Source organism: Eubalaena glacialis, chromosome 4 (genome assembly GCF_028564815.1).
Source record: "Eubalaena glacialis isolate mEubGla1 chromosome 4, mEubGla1.1.hap2.+ XY, whole genome shotgun sequence".
Classification (NCBI taxonomy): Eukaryota; Metazoa; Chordata; class Mammalia; order Artiodactyla; family Balaenidae; genus Eubalaena; species Eubalaena glacialis.
Window position 1 is genome coordinate 22,672,567 of NC_083719.1, and position 27,016 is coordinate 22,699,582.

Sequence of the window (27,016 nt, forward strand, 5' to 3'; positions counted from 1 at the left end):
ATTATAGTATTATTAATTATAATTAATTATAAGTAACCAACTTAGAAATCTGTCAATTTAAGAAGCATTATGTATATAAATAGATGATCGTATTTTAAAATACCATGCAAACATATTTTGCATGCAATTCCAAAATGACTTAAATTACATTTTAACAAGCAATTACGAAACAGAGCTTGTATATTTCCAAAATGGCCATTTTGAAAAAAATTACACTCAAGGATGCATATAAATATGGTTAGTATTAATACATTACAAGTTGAGTCATAGGATTTTATATTCTCACATTATGAATTTTATCATATGTCTTACTTATTATACTACAGAACTGGCATAATTATTAATTGTGCCCAAATTTACTCTCTAAAGTATTAAAGAAACCTTTAAAAAGCAGTTTATCCCAATGCTGCTTAATCTATTATGGAGAATAGAGAATAAAGGAAAACTTCCAAATTAATTTTATGATGAAACCATAAAATTCTTTAAGAAAATTGTCAAGAACTACACCAAAAAGAAAGCCATATACCAGGCTCATTTATGAATATAAATTCAGAAATATTAAATGAAAAATACCAAACAGAATTCAATAGCATATTGAAAAAGTAAAAAAAATTGAAAACATGACTAAATATAGTTTCAACTATCCCAGAAATCCAAGCATTTCAATAGAAGCAACTGTTTCAATATAGTCAATCATAATAATATAAGGAGAATCACATAATAATTTAAAATATTTTATAATTTTATAAATTACAAAAAATGAAAAAAATGCCCATTTGTGGTAAAGAGCGCTAAATAAAATAATAATTGATAGAACGATATGCATTCACCCAAAGATGTTTATCTATTTAATGGAAAAACATAAAAACCTTTTCTGCTACTGTCAAATATATAAGGCGTTCCATTTTCACTACTATTTAAAATAATGTAAGAAACATTAGTCAATGCAGTTGGAGAAGAGAAAAAACAGAATTTGAGAGAAAGAAATTAAACATTATAGATGATGTCACAGCCTAAATAAGCCAATGAAAAACTACCATGAAAAATAGGAAAACCTACTAAAGTAATAACAATGAAAAGTACATAAAACCAATAGTTTACATATAGGCAAAGAAAGCCTATCAAAAAAGATTAAAATATAGAGAAAACCCCCATTTACAATTAAAAAAACAACAATTTACAAGGATGACTGGAAGTTAAATTAGAAAGAAATCAATTTAAAGTAGATGTTAACATCTATAAAACTTTCCTGAATCAAAAGAAAGTAGATTTGAAAAAAATGAAAAATTCTCTTTGAATAGGAGTGATCAATATAATAGGTATTACATTTTTATAGGTTAATTTATAAATTTATTACAATTCCAAATAAAGTGCTGTCATTTTCCACTTTTTAATAGTTATTAAAATCAATTACAAAGTTTATTTTGAACAACAAATAGGCCAAAAGAAGAGCAATGAGGGGGAATTACTTCTTTAAGACATCAAATGTACTTTTAGGCCTCTATAATGTAAATAATTTGGAATTGTCACACATACAGAAATACATTTCAAAAAATAGAATAGAAAATCCAGAAAAAAACAAGATTGCTATATACAAGAGTTCATATATATACAACTGTTTATATAATTTAAAGTGACACCATAGTGGTTTCTACTCTAACATGTAAAGACCCTGGAAGTCATAGCTTCCACCCTCATTACAAGAAAAAAAAAATCTCTGAAAAACTGAAAATCAGCAACTCTTCTTAGATCTATCAGAGAATTGAGGTCACAAGGCAAACTGTCTCAGAAAACGGGGGGAAAAGGCAAGTACAGAGAATCATGATTTATCAGGAGAGAAGCCACTGAAGACAGTGACTGGTAGAAAGCCCAAACAGTTGCTGATGATCTGCTGTAGACTGAGTGTGGAACAGACTGAAAGTTAAATTCCTATAGGCCCAGTATAAGGGCAGCCCCCACAGTTTCATTAGTTTTACCTTCAGGAATACCATCAGGTTCATACTGCAAAAATTGGAAAAACATCCCCTTTCCTCAGCCCTTACTCCCCAGTTGTTCAGGCAGGGAAAGGGGAAAAGTAACCACTTTGAAAATGCTCAAGGGACAGAAATTATTTTGAAATTACCATATCCAACTCTACATAGAACACTTAAAAGTAAACAATAAGAAAATAAACAACCCACATGAAATGCAGGAAATATCTGAACAGATAGACCACCAAAGAAGATATATAGATGGCAAGTGAGCTTAGGAAATGATGGTCAACATCATTTGTAATTAAGAAGCTGCACATCAGGACTGCCAGTTCCCAGTCCTGCATGTTAGGGGCTTGAAAGCCTGCCCTAATAACAAGTAAAAAGCTGAACAATGTGAAAAATCAACTCTTCTTAGATATGTCAGAGAAGTGAGGTCACAGGGCAAATTGCTTCTCTAAAAGTTGGAGAGGCAGACAGGTAGATCGAGAGAACTGCAGCTTTCCAGAGCAAAAATAAGGGGGCAGAGGTCTCCGTGGGATTCAATACCAGGGCAGGAAAATCTGAATTGAAAAATTGCTGGACCATCAGTGATAACAAGTTTGTGAGTTTAAAACTCCATGGGGGAGCCCCACACTTTAGTTTTATTTCCTGTAGCTCTTCCAGTTTCCCAAGGTGAATACTGGAGAAATATTCCCTTTGGTTTCCTACAAACCAAAGTAAAGTAACCACTTTGAAAGTAACCACTGGGAAAGTAACCAAGTGGGAAAGTAACCACTTTGAAATATGCCAGAGCATTCCATTCTTCTTAACAAGACCTACCCTCAAAAGGAACTATTTCACCACAGCCTATTGGGGTTTAGTCAGAGACTCATTGATCTAGGGCAAGGGAAATACCCAAATCCAGCCTCCTCTAGCCTTCTAACTGCGGTGGAAATACCCAACTCCAGTCCCCTCCACCCATACTATCCCACCTAAGATGGGGGTGGGAGGATTGACAGGTACTTGTGATATTCACAGGCTCACAAAAAGACTAGTACCTAATCATAGGACTACAGAATGCTTCCCCTGCCCCTACACCTCACCACTGCATCACTAAAAGACTAATTACTATAGTTCCCTTTACCGAGCACATCGTGTCCAACTTTCAACAAAATGTTGCAAGGCATAATAAAAGACAAAAACAAAGTTTGAAGATACAAAACAAGACTGAAAACCAGACTCAGATATAGCAGGGATTTTGGAATTATCAGACAGTGAATTTAAAACAACTTTGATTAAAACGTTAAAGGCTCTAATAGAAAAAAAAAATAGACAATATTCAAGAACATAAGGATAATCTAAACAAGGAGATGGAAAGAATCAGAAAGAAATTGCTAGAGATCAAAAACACTAAACAGAAATAAAAAATGTCTTTGATGCACTTACTACTAGAATGGATACAGCTAAAAAATCTCTGAGCTTGAAGATATGTCAATAGAAACTTCCAAAACTGAAAGCAAAGAGAACAGAGACTGAAAAAAATGCAACAGAATATCTAAGAAATGCGGGGTAAGAACAAAAACTGTAACATAGCATATAATGTAACATACATATATAGGGATATCAGGAAAGAAAGAGAGAAAGGAACAGAAGCAGTATTTGAAGCAATAATGATGGAGAATTTCCCTAAATTAATACCAAACTGCCAAACCAGACACCAAACCACAGATGCACGAAGCTCAAGAACACCAGGCAGGAAAAATGCCAAGATAAAACAAAACAACAACAACAAAATTATACCTAAGTATATCATATCTGCAGAATATCAAAGATAAAGAAATAATCTTGAGAGGAACTGCAAATTAAACTACAATTTGTTACTACTACACCGCTATTAAAATCCAAAAAACACTGACAATACCAAATTCTAGCAAGAATGTAAAGCAACAGGAACTTTCATTCATTGCTGGCAGGAATGTTAAATGGAGCAGCCACTTTGCAAGACTTTTTGATAGTTTGTTACAAAGCTAAACACAGTCTTGCCATATGATCTAGCTAAGCTCCTCAGTATTTACTGCAATGAATTGAAAACTAATATTCACACAAAAATCTTCATGTGACTATTGACAGTAGTTTTACACATAGTTGCCAGAATGGAAGCAGTCAATAAGTCCCTAAATTGATGAATGGATAAACAAAATACCATGTTTATATCTATACAATGGAATATTATTCAGTAATAAAAAGAAATGAACTATCAAGCCATGAAAATACGCGGAGGTATCTTGCATGTATGTTGCTAAGTGAAAGAAGCCAGTCTAAAAGGGCCACTTACTGTATGATTTTAACTATGTAATATTCATGAAAAGGCAGAACTATAAGGATGATAAAAATATCAGTGATTTCCAGGGTTTGCGCAAGTAGAAGGAGAGATAAGTGAAGCACAAAGAAATTTGGAATGGTGAAACTATTCTATATTTAGAGAAATCAGAAATGTGGTTTGTGATTGCTTCTGGGGAAAAAATTGCCCTAAGAGGTACATAAAGAAATGCTTTTAGCTAATACTAAGGTGGTAAACATATTGCAATATATAAATATATTGAATCAACATATTGTACACCTTAAACTTACATGATTTTATATGTCAATTATATCTAAATTAAAAACAAATAAAACAAACAAAAAAACACTTAAAACCATCTAATATACCATTTAAAATAAAAAGAAATTCTCTGGGGTAAAGGAAATCTTATAAGTCTCAACTGATAGATAAATAGATCTAAAGATTATATATATGTAAAAACTCATCCAATGTACACATAAGATCTGTGAAATTCACTAAATGCAAATTATATTTCTAATTTTAAAAACTGAGAAAGAAAAAGAAAAAAAAGAGAGACTTGAGGGTTATATCATCCAATTATATACACAGATATTACTTAGCTTTGTCTTCAAACTGTTAAAAAAGAAATTAAAAATGTATTTATAATACAATCTATATCATGTGAACAATGGAAGCAACCTAAATGTCCATCAACAGATGAATGGATAAAGAAGATGTGGCACATATATACAATGGAATATTACTCAGCCATAAAAAGAAATGAAATTGAGTTATTTGTAGTGAGGTGGATGGACCTAGAGTCTGTCATACAGAGTGAAGTAAGTCAGAAAGAGAAAAACAAATACCGTATGCTAACACATATATATGGAATCTAAATTAAAAAAAAAAAGGTTCTGACGAACCTAGGGACAGGACAAGAATACAGACACAGACATAGAGAATGGACTTGAGGACACGGGGAGGGGGAAGGGTAAGCTGGGATGAAGTGAGAGAGTAGCATTGACATATATACAGTACCAAATGTAAAACAGATAGCTAGTGGGAAGCAGCTGCATAGCACAGGGAGATCAGCGTGTGCTTTGTGACCACCTATAGGGGTGGGATAGGGAAAGTGGGCAGGAGATGCAACAGGGAGGGGATATGGGCATATATGTATACATATAGCTGATTCACTTTGCTATACAGCAGAAACTAACACAACATTGTAAAGCAATTATACTCCAATAAATATGTTAAAAAAATAAAATAAAATAAAGCCCTCCCAAGTTTCTACAGTTATCAATTCATGTTGGATCTTGAATGCAGACACCTAACTACAAAGGTAGTTCAAATTTTCGAAAGAATAAAGTGTATTCTTTGTATTGTGGCCCATTATATTTTAACTGCATTCCTTTGTAATGTGGCCCATTATATTTTAACTGCATTCCTTCAATTGCTTTATTACTTAACAGCTAAACAATAATAAATGTTTTATTGGAATACTTAATATCTTGGTTTTAATCCTTGCATGGTAATCTTCTTTATGTTGTTCAATTAGTCTTCATTTAACTTGTGCCTATCTGGCTTTTTCCTCAATAGTCTTTCATTTTAGCGTTCTAATTTCTCAATCTTAAACCAATTTGGGATTCCATACATCAATAGGCCCATGACTTTTTTTCATATTTAAATTTTTATCAGTTATTAGACTCTGTTTTTCCCACTTAGTACTTTTCTGTGTGATCTCTTTTGGAATCTATAAATCTCTGATTCAGACAAGTGGGTGCTTAATAAAAGCTTATTAATAATATATACACAGGAGCGGGTGGGGTCAGGCGGTTTGAACGAGACGAAGACGGAACCGGAGCCGGGAACGGGCAGCGGACGCGGTCCAGCCGAGAGCCGAAGATGGCAGTGAATGTGTACTCAACGTCGGTCACCAGTGATAACCGCAGTCGACATGACGTGCTGGCCTGGATCAATGAGTCTCTGCAGTTGAATCTGACAAAGATTGAACAGCTGTACTCAGGGGCTGCCTATTGTCAGTTTATGGACATGCTGTTCCCTGGCTCCATTGCCTTGAAGAAAGTGAAATTCCAAGCTAAGCTAGAACATGAATACATCCAGAACTTCAAAATACTACAAGCAGGTTTTAAGAGGATGGGTGTTGACAAAATAATTCCTGTGGACAAATTAGTAAAAGGAAAGTTTCAGGACAATTTTGAATTCGTTCAGTGGTTCAAGAAGTTTTTTGATGCAAACTATGATGGGAAAGACTATGACCCTGTAGCTGCCAGACAAGGTCAAGAAACTGCGGTGGCCCCCTGCCTTGTTGCTCCAGCTCTGAACAAACCGAAGAAACCTCTCAGCTCTAGCAGTGCAGCTCCACAGAGGCCCATTGCAACACACAGAACTACTGCAACCCCTAAGGCTGGCCCGGGCATGATGCTGAAGAATCCTGTTGTGGGGAACGGGGATGACGAAGCAGCTGAATTGATGCAGCAACGTATTGAAACTTACCGTCGAAGACTTGGAGAAAGAGAGAGATTTCTACTTTGGAAAGCTAAGGAACATTGAATTGATTTGCCAGGAGAACGAGGGGGAAAACAACCCTGTATTGCAGAGGATTGTGGATATTCTCTATGCCACAGATGAAGGCTTCATGATACCTGATGAAGGGGGCCCGCAGGAGGAACAAGAAGAGTATTAACAGCCTGGACAAGCTGAGCATCATTCGAATTCTTCACTCCAAATCATGTGCTTAACTGTAAAATATTCCCTTTTATTATTCTCAGAGGACTCACTGGTTTCTTTTCATAAGCAAAAAGTACCTCTTCTTAAAGTGCACTTTGCAGAAGTTTCACTCCTTTTCCAATAAGTTTGAGTTAGGAGCTTTTACCTTGTAGCAGAGCAGTATTAACATCTAGTTGGTTCAACCAGGGAACAAAGAGGCTGACCATGGGGCTCACTGTGTAGATGCCGGTAGCACTGATGGCTGGAGAAGGTGGAGACCTCAGCAGAGAAATGTAAAGACTGATTTGAATTTTAAGTTAATGTGAAATCTTGACAGAGAACGTTTTAATAAATAAATGCCTTGAGTATTTAAAAGATGCTTCCATATTTCAAAATGTAAAATGTAACATGACAGGAGCTTTTGTATGTTTGACATTGTGTCTGGGAAGGAAGGGCTAGAACCTGGAACCTTTGGGACCTGCTGTTCCCAGCCCTCACGGGGCTGCCTGGTCCTCACAGGCCCAGACCTTGGCCCAAAAGGAAAGTTTGAAAAGTTGCTTTGTAAAGTCATTTAGTGTCCTTGACCAGTTGCATCCCTGATAAGAAGCAACAGACATTGTTGCCTGGATGAATAGAGGGTGTGTTTCAGCCCTGAGACGTTTTGAGTCAAAGAGCTTGATTTTCATAGAACATTTCTCTGGTGATTTTTCCAGTTATCCCTGATATTTCTATGTACTGTGCTTTGTTGTTGTTGTTTTGAAATGAGGTGTGTCCAGTTCTTAAATCTAACAACTACTTTTGGGGACTTGCCCACATCTCTGGGATTTGAATGGGGGTTGTGTCCTATTTTACTGTCTTTTAAGTTTACATTTAACATGTTTCTCTTCTCTGCTGTCCTTGCCCACTGGGGACTCCTCTTTGGCTCCCTAAAGTTTGCTGCTTAGCGTGGAAGTTCAGCAGATAGGTGATCATGCTGCAAGTTCTTTCTGGACTTCTGGCAAAGGGAGTGATCAGTGAAGGAAGGCCGCTGCTACCTTGGGATCTGCAAGGCTGGGTGTTTTCGGTACCCGCTGTCCACAGCCCTCCACTGTTGTCGGAATACTTTGCCAGTGCACTAATCTCTTTGGAGATAAAAATGTTAGCGTGTTACTAAATGTTAATTTTCTTTTGCAGAATATACAGTACCATGTCTGAGTTAATTATTAATATTTAAAATATTTCATTCCTTAACTCCCTCATTTGCTTTGCCCACAGCCTATTCAGTTCCTTTGTTCAGCAGAATTCTGCAAAATGTGTGTTACCCACTAGTGAGATTGTTCTGCCCCTGATGTATTTGTATTGATTTGTTTCTGGTGGTAGCTTGTCCTAAAATGTGTGTAGCAAGCAGGTATTTTATGATAAAATTGTTGTGTAGTGCATGCTCTGTGTGGAATTCAGAGGAAAACCCAGATTCAGTGACTAACAATGCCAAAACATGCAAGTAACTAGCCATTGTTCAAATAACAGTGGTGCTATTTCTCTTTTGTGGCCTTTTAGACTTTTGTTCCCCTAAAATTCCATTTTATTGGGAACCCATTTTCCACCTGGTCTGTCTTGACAGGGTTTTTTGCTACTTTAAACAGTTTCTACGTAAAATTCTGTATTAAAAAAAAATAATAATAATATATACACAAATACTACTGTTAATATCTCAACAGATGTTGTTTTCATCCACCATTTTATTTTGATAAAAACCAAGAAATCATCATTGTAATTGAAATGCTAATATAAATGCAAGCCACATATCTTCTGGGAGATAAAAATACAACTGCTTTGCTTTAATTAGATATGGCAAAAGACCTTTAATATGAAGTACCTATATTTAGAAGGTTAATTATCAATTTACAAAATGACCTTGAAAAAGATGTGCCTGCCTCAAGACTACAGACAGATGGACTTTTATGGATTTTAAAGAGCAGCTTAATTGTGCTAATAAAATCTTATATGAAACAAAATGGGTTAGGTGAAATTCTTTAGTATCACTAATTATGCATATGTTAGAGAGATTAAAACTACCATCAGACCAAGACAATTTCACTAATTTTCCCAAATTTCTGATAATACTTATAAGCTATTTTTCACCATTGCCTCCATTTAGAATTAGGGTAGTTATAATATTCATAATCTATTAACGTCAAATTCAAAGATACATACTGAACTCCAAGAGGCAATATATGACTCATTAATAGCACAAAGTTTGGAGTAAGGGAGATTAGATCGATGGTTCTCAAAACTGGGCAAATCTCCCCTCCCCTGTGGGACTTTGGCAATATCTAGAGACATTTTTGGTTGTCACAACTGAGTGAGAAGGTAGTTGCTACTGGCATCTAATGAGTAGAGTCCAGGGATCCTACAATGCACAGGACAACTCCCCCCAGGAATTACCTGGGCTTAAAATGTCATCAGTGCCAAGGGTTACAAACCCTGGGTTACTGCATGTTCTCTGTTCTGCCACATAGTATCCATGCTACTCAACTTCATTAAAACTGAGTTTCCTAACCTGTAAAAATGTTATCAAAATAATATATATTTAAAGGGTAATTGTGAAGATTAAATAAAAGAATACATCTGAAAGACAACAGCTCAGTTCATACACACAGAAAGGAGCTTAAATAATGTCTACTACTTGTCTTCTTTCCAAAACCTTTTATCTTACTTGTATAACTTGCTATAAGTAAGACTTTCACACTCTTCAGTCACACAAAGAAAAAGCATGGGTATCCTTCTCATTGTCTACTTCTTAAATATCTCAGAAATAAATAAATCATTAAATTAATTCTCCTCTGCTTCTTGAACCCACCATTTCTTTTCCATCCATATTACCACATTCCTCATTAAGAGTCTGAACTTTTTCTTATCCAGGATCATTCCAAACTTACCTACTTCTAGTCCCATGTCTCTCAACAGCAAGGTCGCGTTACTGATCTTACAAGGAGTCTTGGAAAAAAATCAGCTCAAATAAGAAGAAGATATGTGTTGGGTGGAGATTTTTACCATTCAGCTAAACCAGAAGGAGGGGAACCGAGCTGAATTTTGGAAACATGTGCCTGCTATGCTGAAAGTCTTCAAAATATGGCTAAAGGACTGTGTGCCTTTTGGCTTCCATTTAGGATGTAAAAAGCTCGAAACAGCATCATTCCCACTTGTAATAACAGCAAAAGCAAACCAACACACAGAAGACACCAATCAGCAAATTCAAATTTTCTTGTTTCCATCAAAAACTGAGGTCACAGGGTGACCAACTAACCAGAAACCTAAGAAAAGACAGGCACTTCTAAACAGAGAAGTGATGCTAGTACTAGCTCGCCTGGGACAGCTGCTGCTGGCCACCAGTAAGAAGAATTCTGGAAAAATTTTAATTAATCAGTAAGAGAAGCTAGGAAAATATTATAGCAGGGGTCCCAAGCCCCTGGGCCGTGGACTGGTACCGGTCCACGGCCTGTTAGGAACTGGGCCGCACAGCAGGAGGTGGGCAGCAGGCGAGTGAGCAAAGCTTCATCTGTTGCTCCCCGTTGCTCCCCAGTTACTCCTCAGTTACTGCCTGAACCGTACGCCCCACACCCCGCCCATGGAAAAATTGTCTTCCACGAAACAGGTCCCTGGTGCTAAAGAGGTTGGGGACCTCTGTATTACAGAACCCTTTAAAGCCATATACACTGAAGAAATTTCCAGCCTCTCTCAGGCTCTTTTCTAAGGACAATATCAGGTGTTGACTCAAAATCTGTGAGGTCCTGAGAAAGTCTCACTCTTGCTGCAGGCTTTGGGGGCAGGGTGAACAGTGGCCACTGTGGAACTCAGATTCTTCTCTCCATGTCTCCTTTAGAATAAAAACCTGAAACTTCTGGGAATGACAACGAATTACAATAGCCAAAGCTATACTGAAAAAGAAAAAGTTGGAAGTTTCACATGGTTAACTATCTCGTGCCCAGACCTACAGTAATGTTTCATTAATCACAATAATGTGGTTGCAGAAGGTATAGGCAAATATATCAATAAAAGAGAACAGAGTCCAGAAAGAGTACTACATATACTTGTCAATTGATTGAGATTTAATGGACTCCAATCCAATGGGAAAAAAGCTGGTGTTTCCAATAGTGCTGGAATATTCGGAATAGTCACATTAAAAAAAACCACACACACAACATATACACAACTTTAAAAAATTAACTAAAAATAGGTCATTGTCCTAAATGTAAAACCTAAAGCCATAAATTTTCTAGAATAAATACAGGAAAAACACATTTGTGCCTTGAAGTTAGTTGAAAATAGTTTAGCTATAACACTGAAAATAGCATTTAAAAATCATAGCAAATTAGACTTTATCAATGTTACAAGTTGGCTCTTCAAAAAGCACTAGTAAGAAAATGAAAAGAGTCACAGGATGGGAGAGTGTAATTGAAAATTGCATTCCTGCCTATAGATTATATTCAGGATTTAAAAATAAAAAAATCAAAACTTAACAATAAGAAAATAAATAATTTAAAATAAACAAGGTTGCTCTATAAAGCCAAAAAGTACCATAAAGAAAATGACTATTCCAGAGATTTAAGTATCATTGAAAGTATCAATTCCCTCCAGGTTCGTTGCTTATACCTGTGGTCTATATTTTTGAACTTTAATTAAGCATGAATTGGGGATAGAAGAATCAACAGTCTGGAGGCAGCAAGACGGAAGGTTGGATCAGACATCTTCGCATGGATACATGTGCCCAAAAGGCAACACTTTCAGTGGATAGAAGAGTATAATAATGTATACTTTCAGAAAGGAAACAGTAACTTCCATTATACCTATTGTTCTCTAGATCCTAACCAGTACTCTTAAACAGTAAAAAAAAAAAAAAAAAAAAAAGGATAAAACATAAGAATTTGAAAGAAAACACAAATTTATAATTAGGAGATAATGTAATATGCATATAGCACATCACAAACACTATAAGAAATTCAATAAATCAATAGTAAAAAAATCCCTAAGTATGCAGAAATGAGGATAATATTTAAATAAACAAAAATATTTTAAAAAGCAATAAAATCATTTTTTTGACTACGCCACGTGGCTTGTGGGATCTTAATTCCCCAACCAGGGATCGAACCCAGGCCATCAGCAGTGAAAGTGCAGAGTCCTAACCACTGGACCGCTATGGAATTCCCTAAAATCCTTTTCAATAGCAATAAAATATATGATTTATATTAAAGCAGAGAAAGAGATATTCTCCTGCTCTGAATTTTCTAGTCTATAGGAAAGGTTCTAGTGAATGAAATACAGGCAGAAATGTTTTTCAACTCCAAGAAGGGTCAGAGAAATCTTTATTTATCGTTAACTACTCCATTCTTTCTCTACTGCTGTGATGGAGGAGGTTGTATGTCCCATGTGATATATTTAAAACTAGTAAACTCTCCATCATCCAGTAACCCAGAATTATTGATTTCCCAGAGTCCCCTGCCAACCTACATGCGACATGGTGTGTGAATAGAAAATTAACTTTTTCTATATAAATCCCTTGAGAATATTGTCGTTGTTTCTGCAGCATAATTTAGTCCGTGCTTACTAACTTAGAATACTGGTATCAGGAACTGGGTGTTATTGTTGCAAAATATCTAAATGTGTGGCAATGGCTTAGAAAGTAAGTTCCAAAAATGAGGATGCTAATCTCAGAAATTGAAAAGATGGTACCACATGTTATGCAGTGGCAAAATAGCTTTTAAAAAAATGGATGACTTTTCTTAAAAAAGAAAACATTGTAGGCTCTAAGTGAATAGGTTGGAAAGCCATATGTGAGTGTTCAAAGTTATTGTAAATTTTTATCAAGTTAATACAAAAAAGAAGAGTTTAGAAAAATTATTGGCCTATTTCAAGCAAAATTGAAAGGAATACGAAGAGTTCAGAAATTCAGGCAGTGTTGGATAAGTCAATTGTTTTAATTTCTTTTTAAGAGCAAGAAAACCCTCCTAAAACTTCCGTAGTTAACTTAACTCCAAATATGATTAGCCAATATTGTAATCCAGGCCAATGCCTAAATCATTAGAAAGGAACACATTCTAATATACAGTGGGAAGAAAACAACCATCCCTGCGGTTTATGATTTCATAGTTTGTTGACTCAACAAATTTGCTTTCAGGAAGAAGAATAGGACAGCATGAATGGATAGTTAAAGAAAAAGAAAAGTGTTTCCTGCATATAACATACAAAAAACTTACTGATGCCTGTGTACATTTTTACCTTTCTCCTGCAGCTAACACCTCCTCTCTCAAATCTGCCCTCTTACCCACAACTTATGATCTTCCAAACATAACATATTGTTTCAAGTCTGTATTTTCTTATGCTACCTTTTTACTGATCTGCACTCTGAGACTTGGTCTACCAAACCAATGCTTTAACCTAATAGACTCCACTCAAGTAACTGCCTCTGAGAGAGCCTTCCTTAACCTCTCTTAATCTCTTTCCCAAGACTAGTTGAGTTTACCTCTTTATTTTTATGTCACTATGATGTTTTGGAATTACACCTTTTATAACACTTTACTTTTGCTATTATGTTTTTAAATATGACTTTGCTTCACCAAATTTTGAGTGCCTTTGAAACCACGTCTTCTGTCTTATAACTGTTATAATCTCAGTATCCAGCATTTAGTAGACACTAAGTCAATACTTGTCAAATGATAGAATAAAAATAAAACAGATTTTTTTTGCCTTATGCTCAGTTGAATATCACATTAAATGATGACATTTTGAAATAAAAAATTAAGCAGCATATTACAATTAATGATGTTTTAAAAAATGTTTTCTTCTTCTAAGTTTCTCTTTTCTACTAATAGTTTCCTGTGTTTATGGAAGCTAATTAGTGAAGTGCCTGATTTTCTTCACTAGCCTAAAAAATCTTAGATCTTCACAATGATTTTAATATTTTAGTAGTAAGAGAACTTTATTTTCTTCCTCATTATGCTGTTGATAGGATTCAATTAATCCCATTGTCTAGTTCTATAAATAGCTGCCTTTACAAAAAATTGTTTGCTGTTTTCATTTTGTTTTCTAGTTGTTCTTCCAAGAAATACCATGTTACAATAGTTACAATATTGTACATTGTATAATAGTATATATATATATATATACTATTGTTACAATAGTATATATATACACACACACACGTGTGTGTGTATATATATATATATTCTTAATATATATATATATTAAGAGGTAAGACCTGAGATCTGTAGAGAGTTAGCAAGCTGAAAATCCAGGAGAGCTGATTGTTTAGTTTCAGTCCAAGTCAGAAGGCTTGAGAACTAGAAAAGCCAATGCTGTGGTTCCAATCAAAGGTCAGCAGGCTCGAGACATAGGAGGGGTCAATGTTTCAGTTCAAATCTGAAGTCAGGAAAAAAGCCGATCATTCAGTTTGAAGGCTATCAGGCAGAAAGAATTCTCCCTTACTTGGAGGAAGGTAAGCTTTTTTAATTTTTTTTTTTTTTTTAATTTAAGCTATCAACAGATGGTCTCTACATTATAGAGACCAATCTACTTCACTCTACCAATTTAAATGTTAATCTCACCCAAAACACCCTCACAAAAACACCTAGAGTAATGTTTGAACAAATATCTGGCCACTTTGCGGCCCAATTTGACACATAAAATTAACAAACAATGTGTCTAAAATTGCATTTGCATTGTGCATATAAGGTTTCTGCCTATTATAAAAATGCTATAATTATTTCAATTATAATGTTCATGTCACATTTAAAAATCTAGGGGAAGAATCTCAAGGCCATGTAAGAATATAGAATAACCATAGCTGGAATCAATTGTGGAGAAGGTCAAGAAATAATTGAACAATGAATGTCAGTGGCTGAGTAGAAATACAGCTCAACCATGAATCAGAGGAAAAATGTTCCTATGGTCAGAGAGAAGACAAAAAACTGTTCTTGGAGTGATTGTTTTTATACATTAACCCCCAAATCCAGTGATTTAATGCAACAGGAGTGTCTTTCTTATTCATGGGAAATCCAAAATGGGTTTGTCTGATGAATATGTGGTCTTATAAATGGTCTTTCAGGTACACAGGTCCCCTCCCCAGTTTGGTCTACCCTGCTTCAGAACTCTGAATCCTCTGAATTCAGCCAGCATGTCTGAAAAAGAAGGTAGAAATAACACATGGGAAATATTTGGGGCCAGGCCTGGAAGTCATCTGTGTAACTTCTGATGACTTACTTGCCACAACTGAGTCACATGACCACACTAACTGCAGAGAGCCTAGGAAAGGAAATCTGGCTCTGTCCAGAAAGAAAAAAAATGGTTTGGAGAACAAATGGGCAACCTCTGCCACAAATGAGAAGCAAACCACTGCTGATTTTAAAGCGAAGAATCGAAAAATTGAGGTAAAAAGACCAGAGGGTCTTTTCTGAAATCTGTGTGCATGGTATATTGCCTTATCTAAAGATAATACAATGAACAAATTCAAAATTAAAATTTATCCCTTGAAAAATGATTCTCATTCATCGTCTATAAAGTATATAATTCTCTATTATATATTTCTTCAAATAAAGACATTTTATAAAAATTTGTCAATAAACAGATGAATTAACATAATAAAAACAAACAATATTCCTGAAGATATATAATAAATGGTCAAGACATTTGCCCCCATAGTTTATGCCTAAACTTTAGCAGTAATATTTTTAACCCCGAGTCAACAGAAAAAAAGAAGTTATGAGTTAGATTCTGATTAAAAAGAAAATCTTCCCCAAAACCTATGAGAATCAATAGGGGTTTTAGAAAAAAACAATAAATACACAAAACTTTTTGGGTATCACTGAAGTTAAGAGAAATGAAAATTAAACTACCCAAAATATGATTTTGCTATTAGAATTTGAAAAGACAATTATGAAAATAAACATTGAGCCTGAAGGGCAATTTTTAAAGGTAAATATTAATTCTGAAAATTAAAGAACAAGGACATAGATAGGTAGAAAATTGAAATAAAAGTACTATCATCTTCCTCAGCCAAATTCTTACCAAAATAAGATTTAAATTATGCATTTATGTATATGTGTGTATGTATGTTTGTTAGTTGTTAGTTTGTGCAAGTGTGCTTATATGTATATATGTACTCTATATATATAGTAATTAAAATATGTGACTTTAAGCTTAAGTAACTATTACTCATGTTAGCTATAGTCTGGACTATAGCCATAATGAATAGCTTGATAAGTGCTTAATAAGCTTATGATATTATCACCACATATTATCCAGTATAGAATATCCTTTTTAAACAAATATTCATAATAAAAAGGTATTTTAGGTTTATTTAGACATAGATACTAAAAATATATCATTTTAAAATTAAATATATGGTCAATGAGAAAATAAAACAGTTAAGGTTTTTTAAAATACTTTTCCCACACAGTATCATCTCTTTCCAGTAAAGAGTCATGAGAATATAGCAGTTTTTTGAGTGTTTTCTCTTTAAGGGCTTTCTTCCAAAAATCTTCAATATTTTCCCAAATTGTTGACATCCATTTTTATATTTTTGATGCTTGTTCTTAATCGATGTTTCCTGCAAGTGAACGTTTTCACCCAACAACTAGGACTCATGTGCCTGCTTTCACTGTTTCTTAGTTTGTTGACTAAATTGTTGAGAGTTTACAGTTGGGCTGTCATACCACCAAGAATAACAGCCAAGTTGGCACATGCTGGGCTGATAGCAATTTTAAATGTCATTGATTGTCAGACAGTTTCAGTGATATTGAAAAGTGTAAAAAGTAGATTTAACATAGTAATATTAATGTCTTGAAAATGAAGAGATATAGTCACATGAACAATTTTTCCTTTCCTCCAGTCAGTTTATACTTTATTAATACAGTTTAATGATAGGAGAGAAATTTATAGTAAAGTGTACATAGAATCAGAACATAAGGCCACTTTCCATTTTGCTGTTAGATATGATGCTTTTATAAAAAAAATATAATTCAAATTATATATTGATGCTTTATAGGATCAACCACACTGCTAGTTAGAAAGTATTACATTCCAGAAGGTTCATCGTATTTGGTTACATGAAATAGTTTGTACATGAACAGATTCTTTTGTCAATGATTGTCAGACAAAGTTTTGTATTTAAAAAAAACGTATATTTGAGTACTTGCTATATTCTGAGACGTGCCTAGGTGTATACATATAAAGATGTGTTAAATTTAATTTCCGACTCTAAAGTATTTATTAGAAAATTAAGACAACAAGAAATAATCAAGTAAAAGTGCAATAGGGAATGCCATAATTGAGTACAGAACACAGTGCAATGAGTGTGAAGAAGAAAGAATAATGAATTGTCAAGATATACAAACATTTTTAGAACTTGAATTTGTGTGACTTTGTTTAAGAGAGAACACCAATGGATAAGGCTATTCCAGCCAGATGAAATAGCATAAGCCAAGACACAGAAGTATGAAACTATTTGGACATTAAGGACAGAAGTAGCTTGGCCCTGCTGAAATTATTCACTGCATTTACAGAAATGCTATATTAGTAAAAATTATATTATATATCCATATAAGATGTTATATATCCATGTAAGCATGCTAAGAGTTTTAAGCTTCATCATTTGCACATGATGCAAAAATAAACCTTTGCTGGTATTGTGAAAAATAGGTTAAAGGTAAAAATATTGAAAGCTGACCAGTTATATTGCAAAAAGAGCCTAAACTCAAGATGCTGAGGTTTAATTAACATATTAAACTTGGCTATAGATGTTAGAAAATAAAATGGGGAGTCATGGAGAAGGTAAAATTGGCAATTAACTAGGAAACTGGTTAAGAAGGAGAAAAAAGTTAATGAATAAACCCCATAATCAATGATGAGATTTTTTTAAAAGCTCAATTTAAGACACCTATCTCTCTATAGATAGATGATGATAAATAGATATTGATAGGTGATAAATAGATAAGCAGAGAGATAGATATATGTATAGTGCTATCATATACATGTGATATCATATATATAATATCTATAACATATATGATATATTATATATGATACATATATGTCATATATGTATGGGCAGAGAGAAAAAGAATAGTCACTAGTACCTTTCAATCTAGCATGCCTTAAATATTAGATATTATTAAGAGACTGACATTATTTAAAGCCATTAAGCTTAAATAAAATGAGTTAATTCATTTTTTTAAATATTTTTATTTTATCACTATCATTCTCCATGGTATCACTTCAAGTTGTTAAATCTAATCAGTCTATTTATTTACTGTCTTGAAGTAAGGCTTAATGTAATTATTGTTCAATAAGTAGTTTTTGATATAGTAAGTAATAGCAATAGTAAAAATAAGATTATCTAATATTTTTTCACAAATAAACAATGACTCTATTATTCCTGAATCATTTACTACTACAGAAATAACATAGAAACACAGAAAAGGCAGATAAAAGGATGCCAAAGTACCAAAGTATTTTAAGGTAAGTAGTAATGAATACACAAAATTTGCTAAAATTATAAAGACTAAAAACATTGCTAAAAGGACAATAAAATGGTACGGACATTCCTACAATAAGAAAACTCTCTACATAAAACTATTAATATGATTGTGCTTGGCTTCTAAAATGAAAAATAATCAGAATATTTCATGTAACAATTGCCTGCAAGAATTTTCTCTCTGAAAATCTCTAACATTTTTAAGTCTCTCAAATTATGTAATCAATCAATGCAAACATTATTTTTGAAACTATCATTTTCCCTTAGAGATAGCAAATGCTTTGAAGATAAAAGCACAATGTATTTAGATGGCTTATACAAAGAAATCTATTTCCAAAGACATTCTTCACATTCTTCTTGATATTTGTCTCTAGGTAATTTTATAATTATCTCACAATTGATGTAAAAATGAGATTTTGATGTGAAATTTTTCATATTTGACCACATACTTTGCTTTTTTATACTTATTGATAGTTAGATAACAATACAGTAGAAAATCATACAAGGCAGTGCTGGAAATCTATGTTGCTTGAACTGAAGATTTATTGATAAGACATTGCATCATAATTTGTAAAAGATAGAGAATCACATTGTAGTGAATAAGATTAGTCCTCTGTGCTGTTGAAATAATCAGTAAGTGAGGTAAACCAGAAAGGGGATGAGGACAATTCCTAACCCCACACATCATTTCTATTGATTATACCCAGATCTTACATTAGTCATGATATGTGCCTGCCCAGATATCCAAAGATTAGATTTGAATCCAACTTCCTCTTATGTCCATAGATTTCCATTTATCATCAGCAACCAACATAGTGCCGCAAGAGTAACTGAGAATTTTCAAGTGTTCTTCAAATGTCCCATAAGTTGAAAGACAAGCTAAAGATGCTCAAACTTCAGCTCTAGGCCAAGCTTTAGGTAAACATATTTGAGAAGATATGTATCATTCCCTTAAAAATCAACCATAAATTAAATAACCCATTGCTGGGTGTAAGACTACCATTAAAAAGCAAATGTAGCAAAGTTATCATTAGATTTATTGACCTTTAAATAATGTAAAGTTTGAACCACTGAGTTTTCTTATATTTCATTTTTTCTAGGATATTCGTGTGTAACAAATCCATAGTCTGCTATAATCAGAAACCACTGACAGCCCTCCTCGAAAATGTTAATTTGTAAGCCACAATAATGAACCTCTGGCTGAAGTAAAACCACAAGAAACATTTCCCCATAGATTCAGAAGAAAAAGGAGTCACTCCTGAGGCTCATTTGTGCTGCATTCTCGCTCTAGGCACAACACGGTAATAAACTCAGTTTTGATTACAACAGAGGTGTGTCCTTGGTTGCCCCCTCTTGGTGGACTCAATATTATAGTACTCACATGTGAGACCCCTTACTTCCAGCTGTTAGAGACCACCTAGCTTGTTACAGTGAAATACTATGCTGAATATAATCTCAAAGTTTTTCTTGAACCCTGTGCTGTTGTTTATTTTTATTCATAAGATTAAGTATATAATTTAGGAATCTGATCAGATTATGTCATCTTATGTCCTTGAGTGAAACCTGGCCTATATCTTTATTTTCTATTATTGTTTCCCTTTTATATTTGTAGATTTTATTGTTGCTAATAAGAGAAAGTGGAAACAGGTAGGAGAATATGCTCAATAAACCTGACAACGTGAATTAGCCCTGAAGGCCAATAAGTAGACTGTCTCAAAATACTGGTGAGCTTTGGACAAATTTGCCTTGGGTCACTACTCAAGACCTCATATGGACTCTTTTCTCTTTGTCTCCCTGAGAATCAATTTGTTTATTCCATCTACCAGGAAGTGCAGCAAGTAAGGTTTACTGATGGCAACAGCTGGCATTTGGTCAGGATATAGACACCCAGGATGTAAAAGCAGCATATTTATTTCCAACTATCTCAGCTCTCATAGGTTGTCCCAGTGGAATCCTCATCCCCACCCAGGGAAATTCATGCTTCATCCATGTACTCTCACCATAGACCTAAACAGCATTTGTATCTTTTGAAATTGTACACTTTTACTAAACACACTTACCTGGACCAAGAGTCAGAGAAGCTGAAGGAAGATCCTAGGGAAGGTGGAATATTTTAAGGGTCAGCAGCTGTGTCATGCTAATAAGATGAGCAAGTAATTAAGTAGCAGCATGTGTGATATACAAAATGGCTGTTGCTTCACTTCTGTCTTTCAAATACAATCTACCCTCCATATCCACGGATTCTACGGTTCCACATCCAAGAAGTCAACCAACAACACATTGAAAATTTTGGAAAAAAAAATTCCAGAATTTCCAAACATCAAAACTTGAATTTATAGCACTGGCAATTATTTACATAGCATTTACTTTGTATTTACAACTATTTACACAGCATTTACATTGTATTAGGTACTATAAGTAGTCTAGAGATATTTTAAAATATATGAGGATATACATAGGTTATAGACAAACACTACGCCATTTTATATAGGGCATTTGAGTATCTGAGGATTTTGGTATCCTCGGGGGTCCTGGAATCAGTCCCCCACAGACACTGAGAGATGACTGTATCATGCACAAGAATCTCTCTTATGACCCATCTTAATGGGAAATTAGTAGGAAAAGGATTTCTGGGAAAGGCAGTTTGGCCTAGCCAAATGGACATATTATAAAGGCACCCAAGTATGTTTTATTGTTATTTAGTATGTTAAAATATCTGTATTGATTAAATGTGTTTGTTTTCTACTTATTTAAAAACTTCTAACATGCTATAAATATATAGATTTGGTAAATTTCTAGGAATTATTCCCTTAAATTAATATGAAAATATTCAGAGAGAGTAAATTTGTTATTAAATATAAAAATTTGCCAATTGTTACAATATTTCATGGAATAATTATGGGGGGTTTCGGACACTTTATTGATTATGGTTCAACTATTTTAATCTACGTACAAGGATTATTTTGGCTTTCTGTTGCTTTTTCTTCAAACATTGTCAATATTTTTTGCAATTGATATTTCCTGGAAATACAATAAATCCAATTATTTAAATTTTTATTTGTGAAAAATACTTTGTCAAGTACAAAGATTAATTAACCAAAGCAATGTCTTTGCACAATCATCTCCCTGACAGTAAACTGTTTGAATTATGTTGTCATGTTCATATTAGCTAGATAGGATTTAATTTTTAGACAATGATAAATATATTCCAGGAATACAACAATAATAATGCATACATATGTTAATTGGTGAAAGAGCAAGTATAAATGCATATGTTTTAAATTAATTTATTTTCTGGGTTCACTTACCTTTCCATAATAGCTTATACTTAATTTGCATTATGTTCTTCAATATTTACATCCAAGCTAGAGTCTACATGTTCCTGAAAAATTAAACATTTTGTTGCATTAACAATGTCAAGTAGAGTTAGACTCTGCTGTTAACACTTGTTATTATGTAGGCAATCACTAAGCATACAATGATTTCATAATGCTATTATGTGTTTCTATGGTGATAAAGAGCTTGCACTGATAGAGAAAAATAGTTGAATAAGCGATGGTGTTTCTTGCATTATAAAATCTGTTACCATTATCTGTATAACTCCTTAATCCCATATGTTCATCCTAAATCTTCTCCAAGTACATGAAACCTTAAAATAGACTTTTTTGTGAAACTCCATAGGCTCTGCAGCTGGTTAATTTGTTCATCTCCAGTAGTGCTGAAATAGACCAGTGACACCTAAATGCACTCTCTGGCATACTGTGAGAGTGCTAACACATCAATTATAGATGCCTCTGTTAAACTTTCCTGGAATTATGTGTCCCAGGAAGCTAATTTATAGGACTAAAGGATTTGATATAGGTGTCGATTAAGCTGAATTTGGATTTCCCATAATTGGCAAATGTTAATTGAAATGTGCTCTCATTTGTCAGTATAGTCAGTTCCAGTCTTTAGTATATTAATTCTACAATTTTCCTCATTTCTCTTCAACATTTCACTAATAACTTTTATATGAAGTTGAATATTGTATTGTATAGTGACAATTTTTCTCTCATAGAAGACTGTAAAAGCTGGTGTATGTGATAATTTTACTGGAAAGGAAAGAGTGCAGCTGTTTATGGCATTGGAGGACCATGTACAATCCTGCATTATTCCAACCACCCTTCTTCCCATGAATTTTTTTGGGAACATTACTATGCCCTGGGCCAGTGTCTGAAATCAGAAACGCATAGTTTTCTGGTTATCTGGACTGTAGCGTAAGGCTGAAACTCAAAGTTAAATACAGCCTTTCTACTCTTAAAAAACTCCAATATATTTTTATATATATATAATATATATTTTTATGAATAGAAAGGCTCTATTTGACTTTTATATTAATTATATAGCTAATGTATATAATTATATAATTAATGTAATTTTATATAATTAAATATAATTAACATATATCATATTTAATATTATTATATAATTAATACATAAATCCGGCTTTATCCAAACATTTAATGATATTTTTCACTCCACTGGGAAAATATTAACATTTCATGAGATATTTCTTTTTTAGGATAAATATTAAAAATAATCGATGTCACTTCAGGGCTTAAATGGGAGAAAATTAACTGAATCTTATGAATCAATGAATTCAAACCTTATTAACAACCATGTGGCATTAGTACTATTAATATTCTCATTTTATAGAGAAGGAGAGTGAAACAAAACGTGGCTAACTTCGGATCTGGGCCTTTACCAACTTCTTTCCATTTCTTTCCAGAAAGAAGAAAGTGTGAATTTTAACCATTATTAACTAGGGACTACTATCAATATCTCAGTGCAATACTGACTCCCTAAAAAAGGTCACCAGAAAACTTATTGATTAAGCAAACTAATTTTTAGACCAGTGCAGGTATGGAGAACACTGCCTTGACTGAATCTTAGTGCATCTCAGAAGAGGAAGATACATACAGAATTATCAGAGTCTGGGGCCAACTGGTTTAAAGCAACTCTTTCATTGTGAGAAGCTCATTGGGGCTGGAAACATTTTTCACACAAAAGTTTAGGATTGTAGGCACAGGCAGGAAATGGCCTTAATAAGTAAACTTGTCTGATAACCAAACTGCTTGCCCAGGTGAGCAAAATTTTTCCTTTTAGAAGAGCTATTTGCCTAAATAAGCAAATTATGTTATCATATATTGGCTTACAGGATTTCCTTGAATCAAATACAATATCTACCTACTGGTTTCTAGCCCTAAATTCATGAGCAAGAATATCTAGGGACAAAGTCGAGACAAGTTAAAATGGTAGGAGGGGTGGGGTTCAGTTCTTAGTTAAGATTCCTAGGCTATGTTAATGCAAGTCAATTCTCAATACCCTTCTTGGAAAAGAAAATTTCTCATCATATCATATGAACAAGTTATACTTAGAAAAATTTGTGGGAAATCTTTGTAAAATACGTGCCAGCTTTCTCTTTGGTGCTTAAGTTCAGAGGAAGAACAGATCATTGATCTTGTGTCAAATAAAAAAATCCTGCTTCCCTCCCTCACAGTTACTAATCCCTGTTATGGATAACTGTCCAATGTGGAAATAACTCCCATGATCAATCTAAGACTGTTCTAATACAATAGCCACTAGCCACATATAACTATTTAAATTTGAACTTTAATTCAAATGTAAAAGGCAATTCCTCAGTCATCCTAATCACATTTCAAGTGCTTAATAGCTACCTGTGGCTAGTAACTACCATGTCAGATAATCCAGAATTGCAGAACATTTCTATCATTAAACAAAGTTCCATGGCACAACTTTGATAAAAGATAATTCTTCGTGTTCTGAGAGTTGATTCAGAATATATTCACCTTTAACAAAACATAAATGTCATTTCAGGGCTTTCAGAACAATAGTCTTATTTATGAATAGGGTTAATGCAAATTGTCATGTAGTGGCATTTCACATTAATTATTATTTTTCATGTGAATGACAGCATGTTTTGCATTCCAATTTTGTATCAAACTCACATTGGACCGTCAATTTTTCATTTCATTATTTTTTGATAAAAAGCTATTAGGGGCAGTGGGAAATACTTTTTCTCTTAATGGTTCATTGAATGTTCATTAGATATTTATGGGCACACTAAAAATAATACCACTGAGTCATTTCTGGGAAATGCAAAAATACACAAGAACCCCATCATGTGCTATAAAACTTTAATGTATATTAAAATTAAACACCTATGACTTCATAGCTTTACTCTATTCCATGATAGGAAAACAAAAGAATTTCATAAATGAGAGCAAGACATAAGTAGTTGATTCTACTTGATTAGTTTCTTTCAGAACAGAATAATTTAGTTGGAAGTATAAGGAAACAAACTATTTGATCTTTTGCTGTGAAACAATCCATCATTAACTAAACTTGAGCATCTTGAAGTTCCCATGTAATGTGTGTCCCAACACAGACCATCTGATAGGGCAGTAAAGGCACTTTTTGGTCTGAGTCTGGGCTAATACATTATTACAAGTTCCTTTTTAAAAAGAAATACTTTGAGATAGTAAATTACCAAACCTTGTCTATTAAACATCAATGGGTAAAGTATGATAAATTAAGAAATAAATGCAGTAAATTATGAATTGTCTCATATATACAAGTGTGTTTTCTTAACTTATTTTCTAACTGGTTCTTAAGGGCTAATTTCACCTAGTTATATTCTTACATTTTAAATAACATCCCCATAAATCGAGTCTCTGAACATTTAGTCACGTCTTCTTTGGTCTTGATCTTCTCAATAAAAACACCTAACTCGTACTATCTCTCTAAGTTAGTGAAAGTAGAGATACCTCCCCCTGGCAACACACAATGTGCTCCAAAATGGTAGATGTCACAAGATCAGACAGATGCATTTACCTTGGTCTTTTAAAGTAAATCCTCCAATCCCCTATTTAAAATCTCCTCAGCCCCAGCCGATTATCCGCAGAAGAGAGGCGCCTACGACCGACCCTGCGGTGCGCACGCGCAGCGCACGCCGTCCCCGCCGCCGGCCCGCCTTGGCTCTCCGCCCTCTTCCGGCTCTCAGCCAGCCATCTGACCAGCCACAGCCAGCCACAGCCAGCCACAGCCAGCCACAGCCAGCCACAGCCAGCCACAGCCAGCCACAGCTCTGGCAGCACGTTCAGCTGGCTTGGCAAGAATACTCGCCACAAGAAGGAGCCAGAGCTCTTCCAAATTGTGGCCGAGGGGCTGCGGTCACTGTATCCCCCGGAAGCTGCTGCCCCTGGAGGAGCAGTAAGGCTCCCACGAGTTCCATTCCCCGCCGCTGGAGGACTCCGACTCCGACTCTGACCGTAGCCCAGGCTACTGCTCGTGGGCCTGTACAGTATGCGCAAAACCCCCTTCAGGAGGCATCTGATGAAGAAGGGCTTCCTGGGAATTCGTGTAGGGCCGAGCACACCACTGACTCCTTTTTCGCCACCAAACACAGCCTCGCCGAGGATGTGGTGCTCGGCAACACCTGCACGTTGTGACCTCTGTGGCACCACTTCCACAAGCTCAACGTCTTCGGTACAGATTCCCCAACAGGTTCGTGCGTGCCCAGCTGCCTAGCCCTGTGTTGGACAGCATACACATCCTCGGCGCTCCCGGGATTCTGTCTGGAAAGAAAGCACCTCAGGAGAGGTTATGACCTTGTGGAGGGCCTGGAGTGGTTCACCAAGCGTGTGGACCACAACATCCTGCTCTTTGACGCTTCTGAAGTGGGTATCTCCAAAGAGTTCTCAGAGGTCATCAAGGCCCGGAGGACAAAAGATGCATTGGTTGAAGTTCCAGGCCTTGAAGCCCAAGCTGCTGGACATGATGGACGATATGCTGGTCAGTGACACGCCCGGATGATGGCATGGTGTGCCGGGCCAGGCTGTGAAGGGCCGTGCCTTGTATGGCTCCAGAATAGGCGCTTGGGGCATGACTATGAGGGGCCTGGTGAGGACACTGATGACGTTGAGTGGGTGGTGGACAAGGAGAAGCCCACCTGCAATGAGATCTACATACTGTCACCTTTCAGCAGTCAGATCATGAGTACCAACGCCAAGTAGGAGATGGTGAAGTCCATGCGGCCCCGTACGGTGCCGGGGCAGGTCTGGAAGCTGGCCGATGTAGACCAGGACGGGCTGCTGGGAGACGAGGAATTTGTCCTGGGCAACCACCTCGCCAAAGTCAAACTCAAGGGCCACAAGGTGCCCGCTGACCTGCCCCCTTGCCTGATCTCATCCTCCAAGCAGCAGCACCAGTGACCCAACCTGCCCCGCCCCCCCACGCCCCCCCATGCCATCTCAGCACCCGGCCAGGCAGAGACTGAGGAGGGGAAGGGTCACCAGTTCTCAAGGACCCTAAGGACTGAGCGGATGTTTCCTCAGCTTTTGAAAAAGGTAAGAAAAAAAAATTTTTTTTTATAGGATAACAGTACTGATAGGATAACAGTATTGATATCTATCTACTCCTCACTTGAAATTAGTTTACTGTGAG

At 35.2% G+C, this 27,016-nt stretch overlaps 1 protein-coding gene and 1 pseudogene across 1 annotated transcript; both read left to right on the top strand.

Annotated features, from left to right (window-relative positions):
* The first annotated feature begins 6,121 nt into the window (after window positions 1–6,121).
* Window positions 6,122–6,982, top strand: LOC133089607 (microtubule-associated protein RP/EB family member 1-like). Its single transcript, XM_061187680.1, is given in 2 exon segments — window positions 6,122–6,773; window positions 6,775–6,982. Coding segments are annotated over 2 exon segments (801 nt in total). The 5' UTR covers window positions 6,122–6,180.
* A 266-nt stretch (window positions 6,983–7,248) lies between these two features.
* On the top strand, window positions 7,249–26,784 carry LOC133090488 (EH domain-containing protein 1-like; annotated as a pseudogene).
* The last annotated feature ends 232 nt before the right edge of the window (window positions 26,785–27,016 follow it).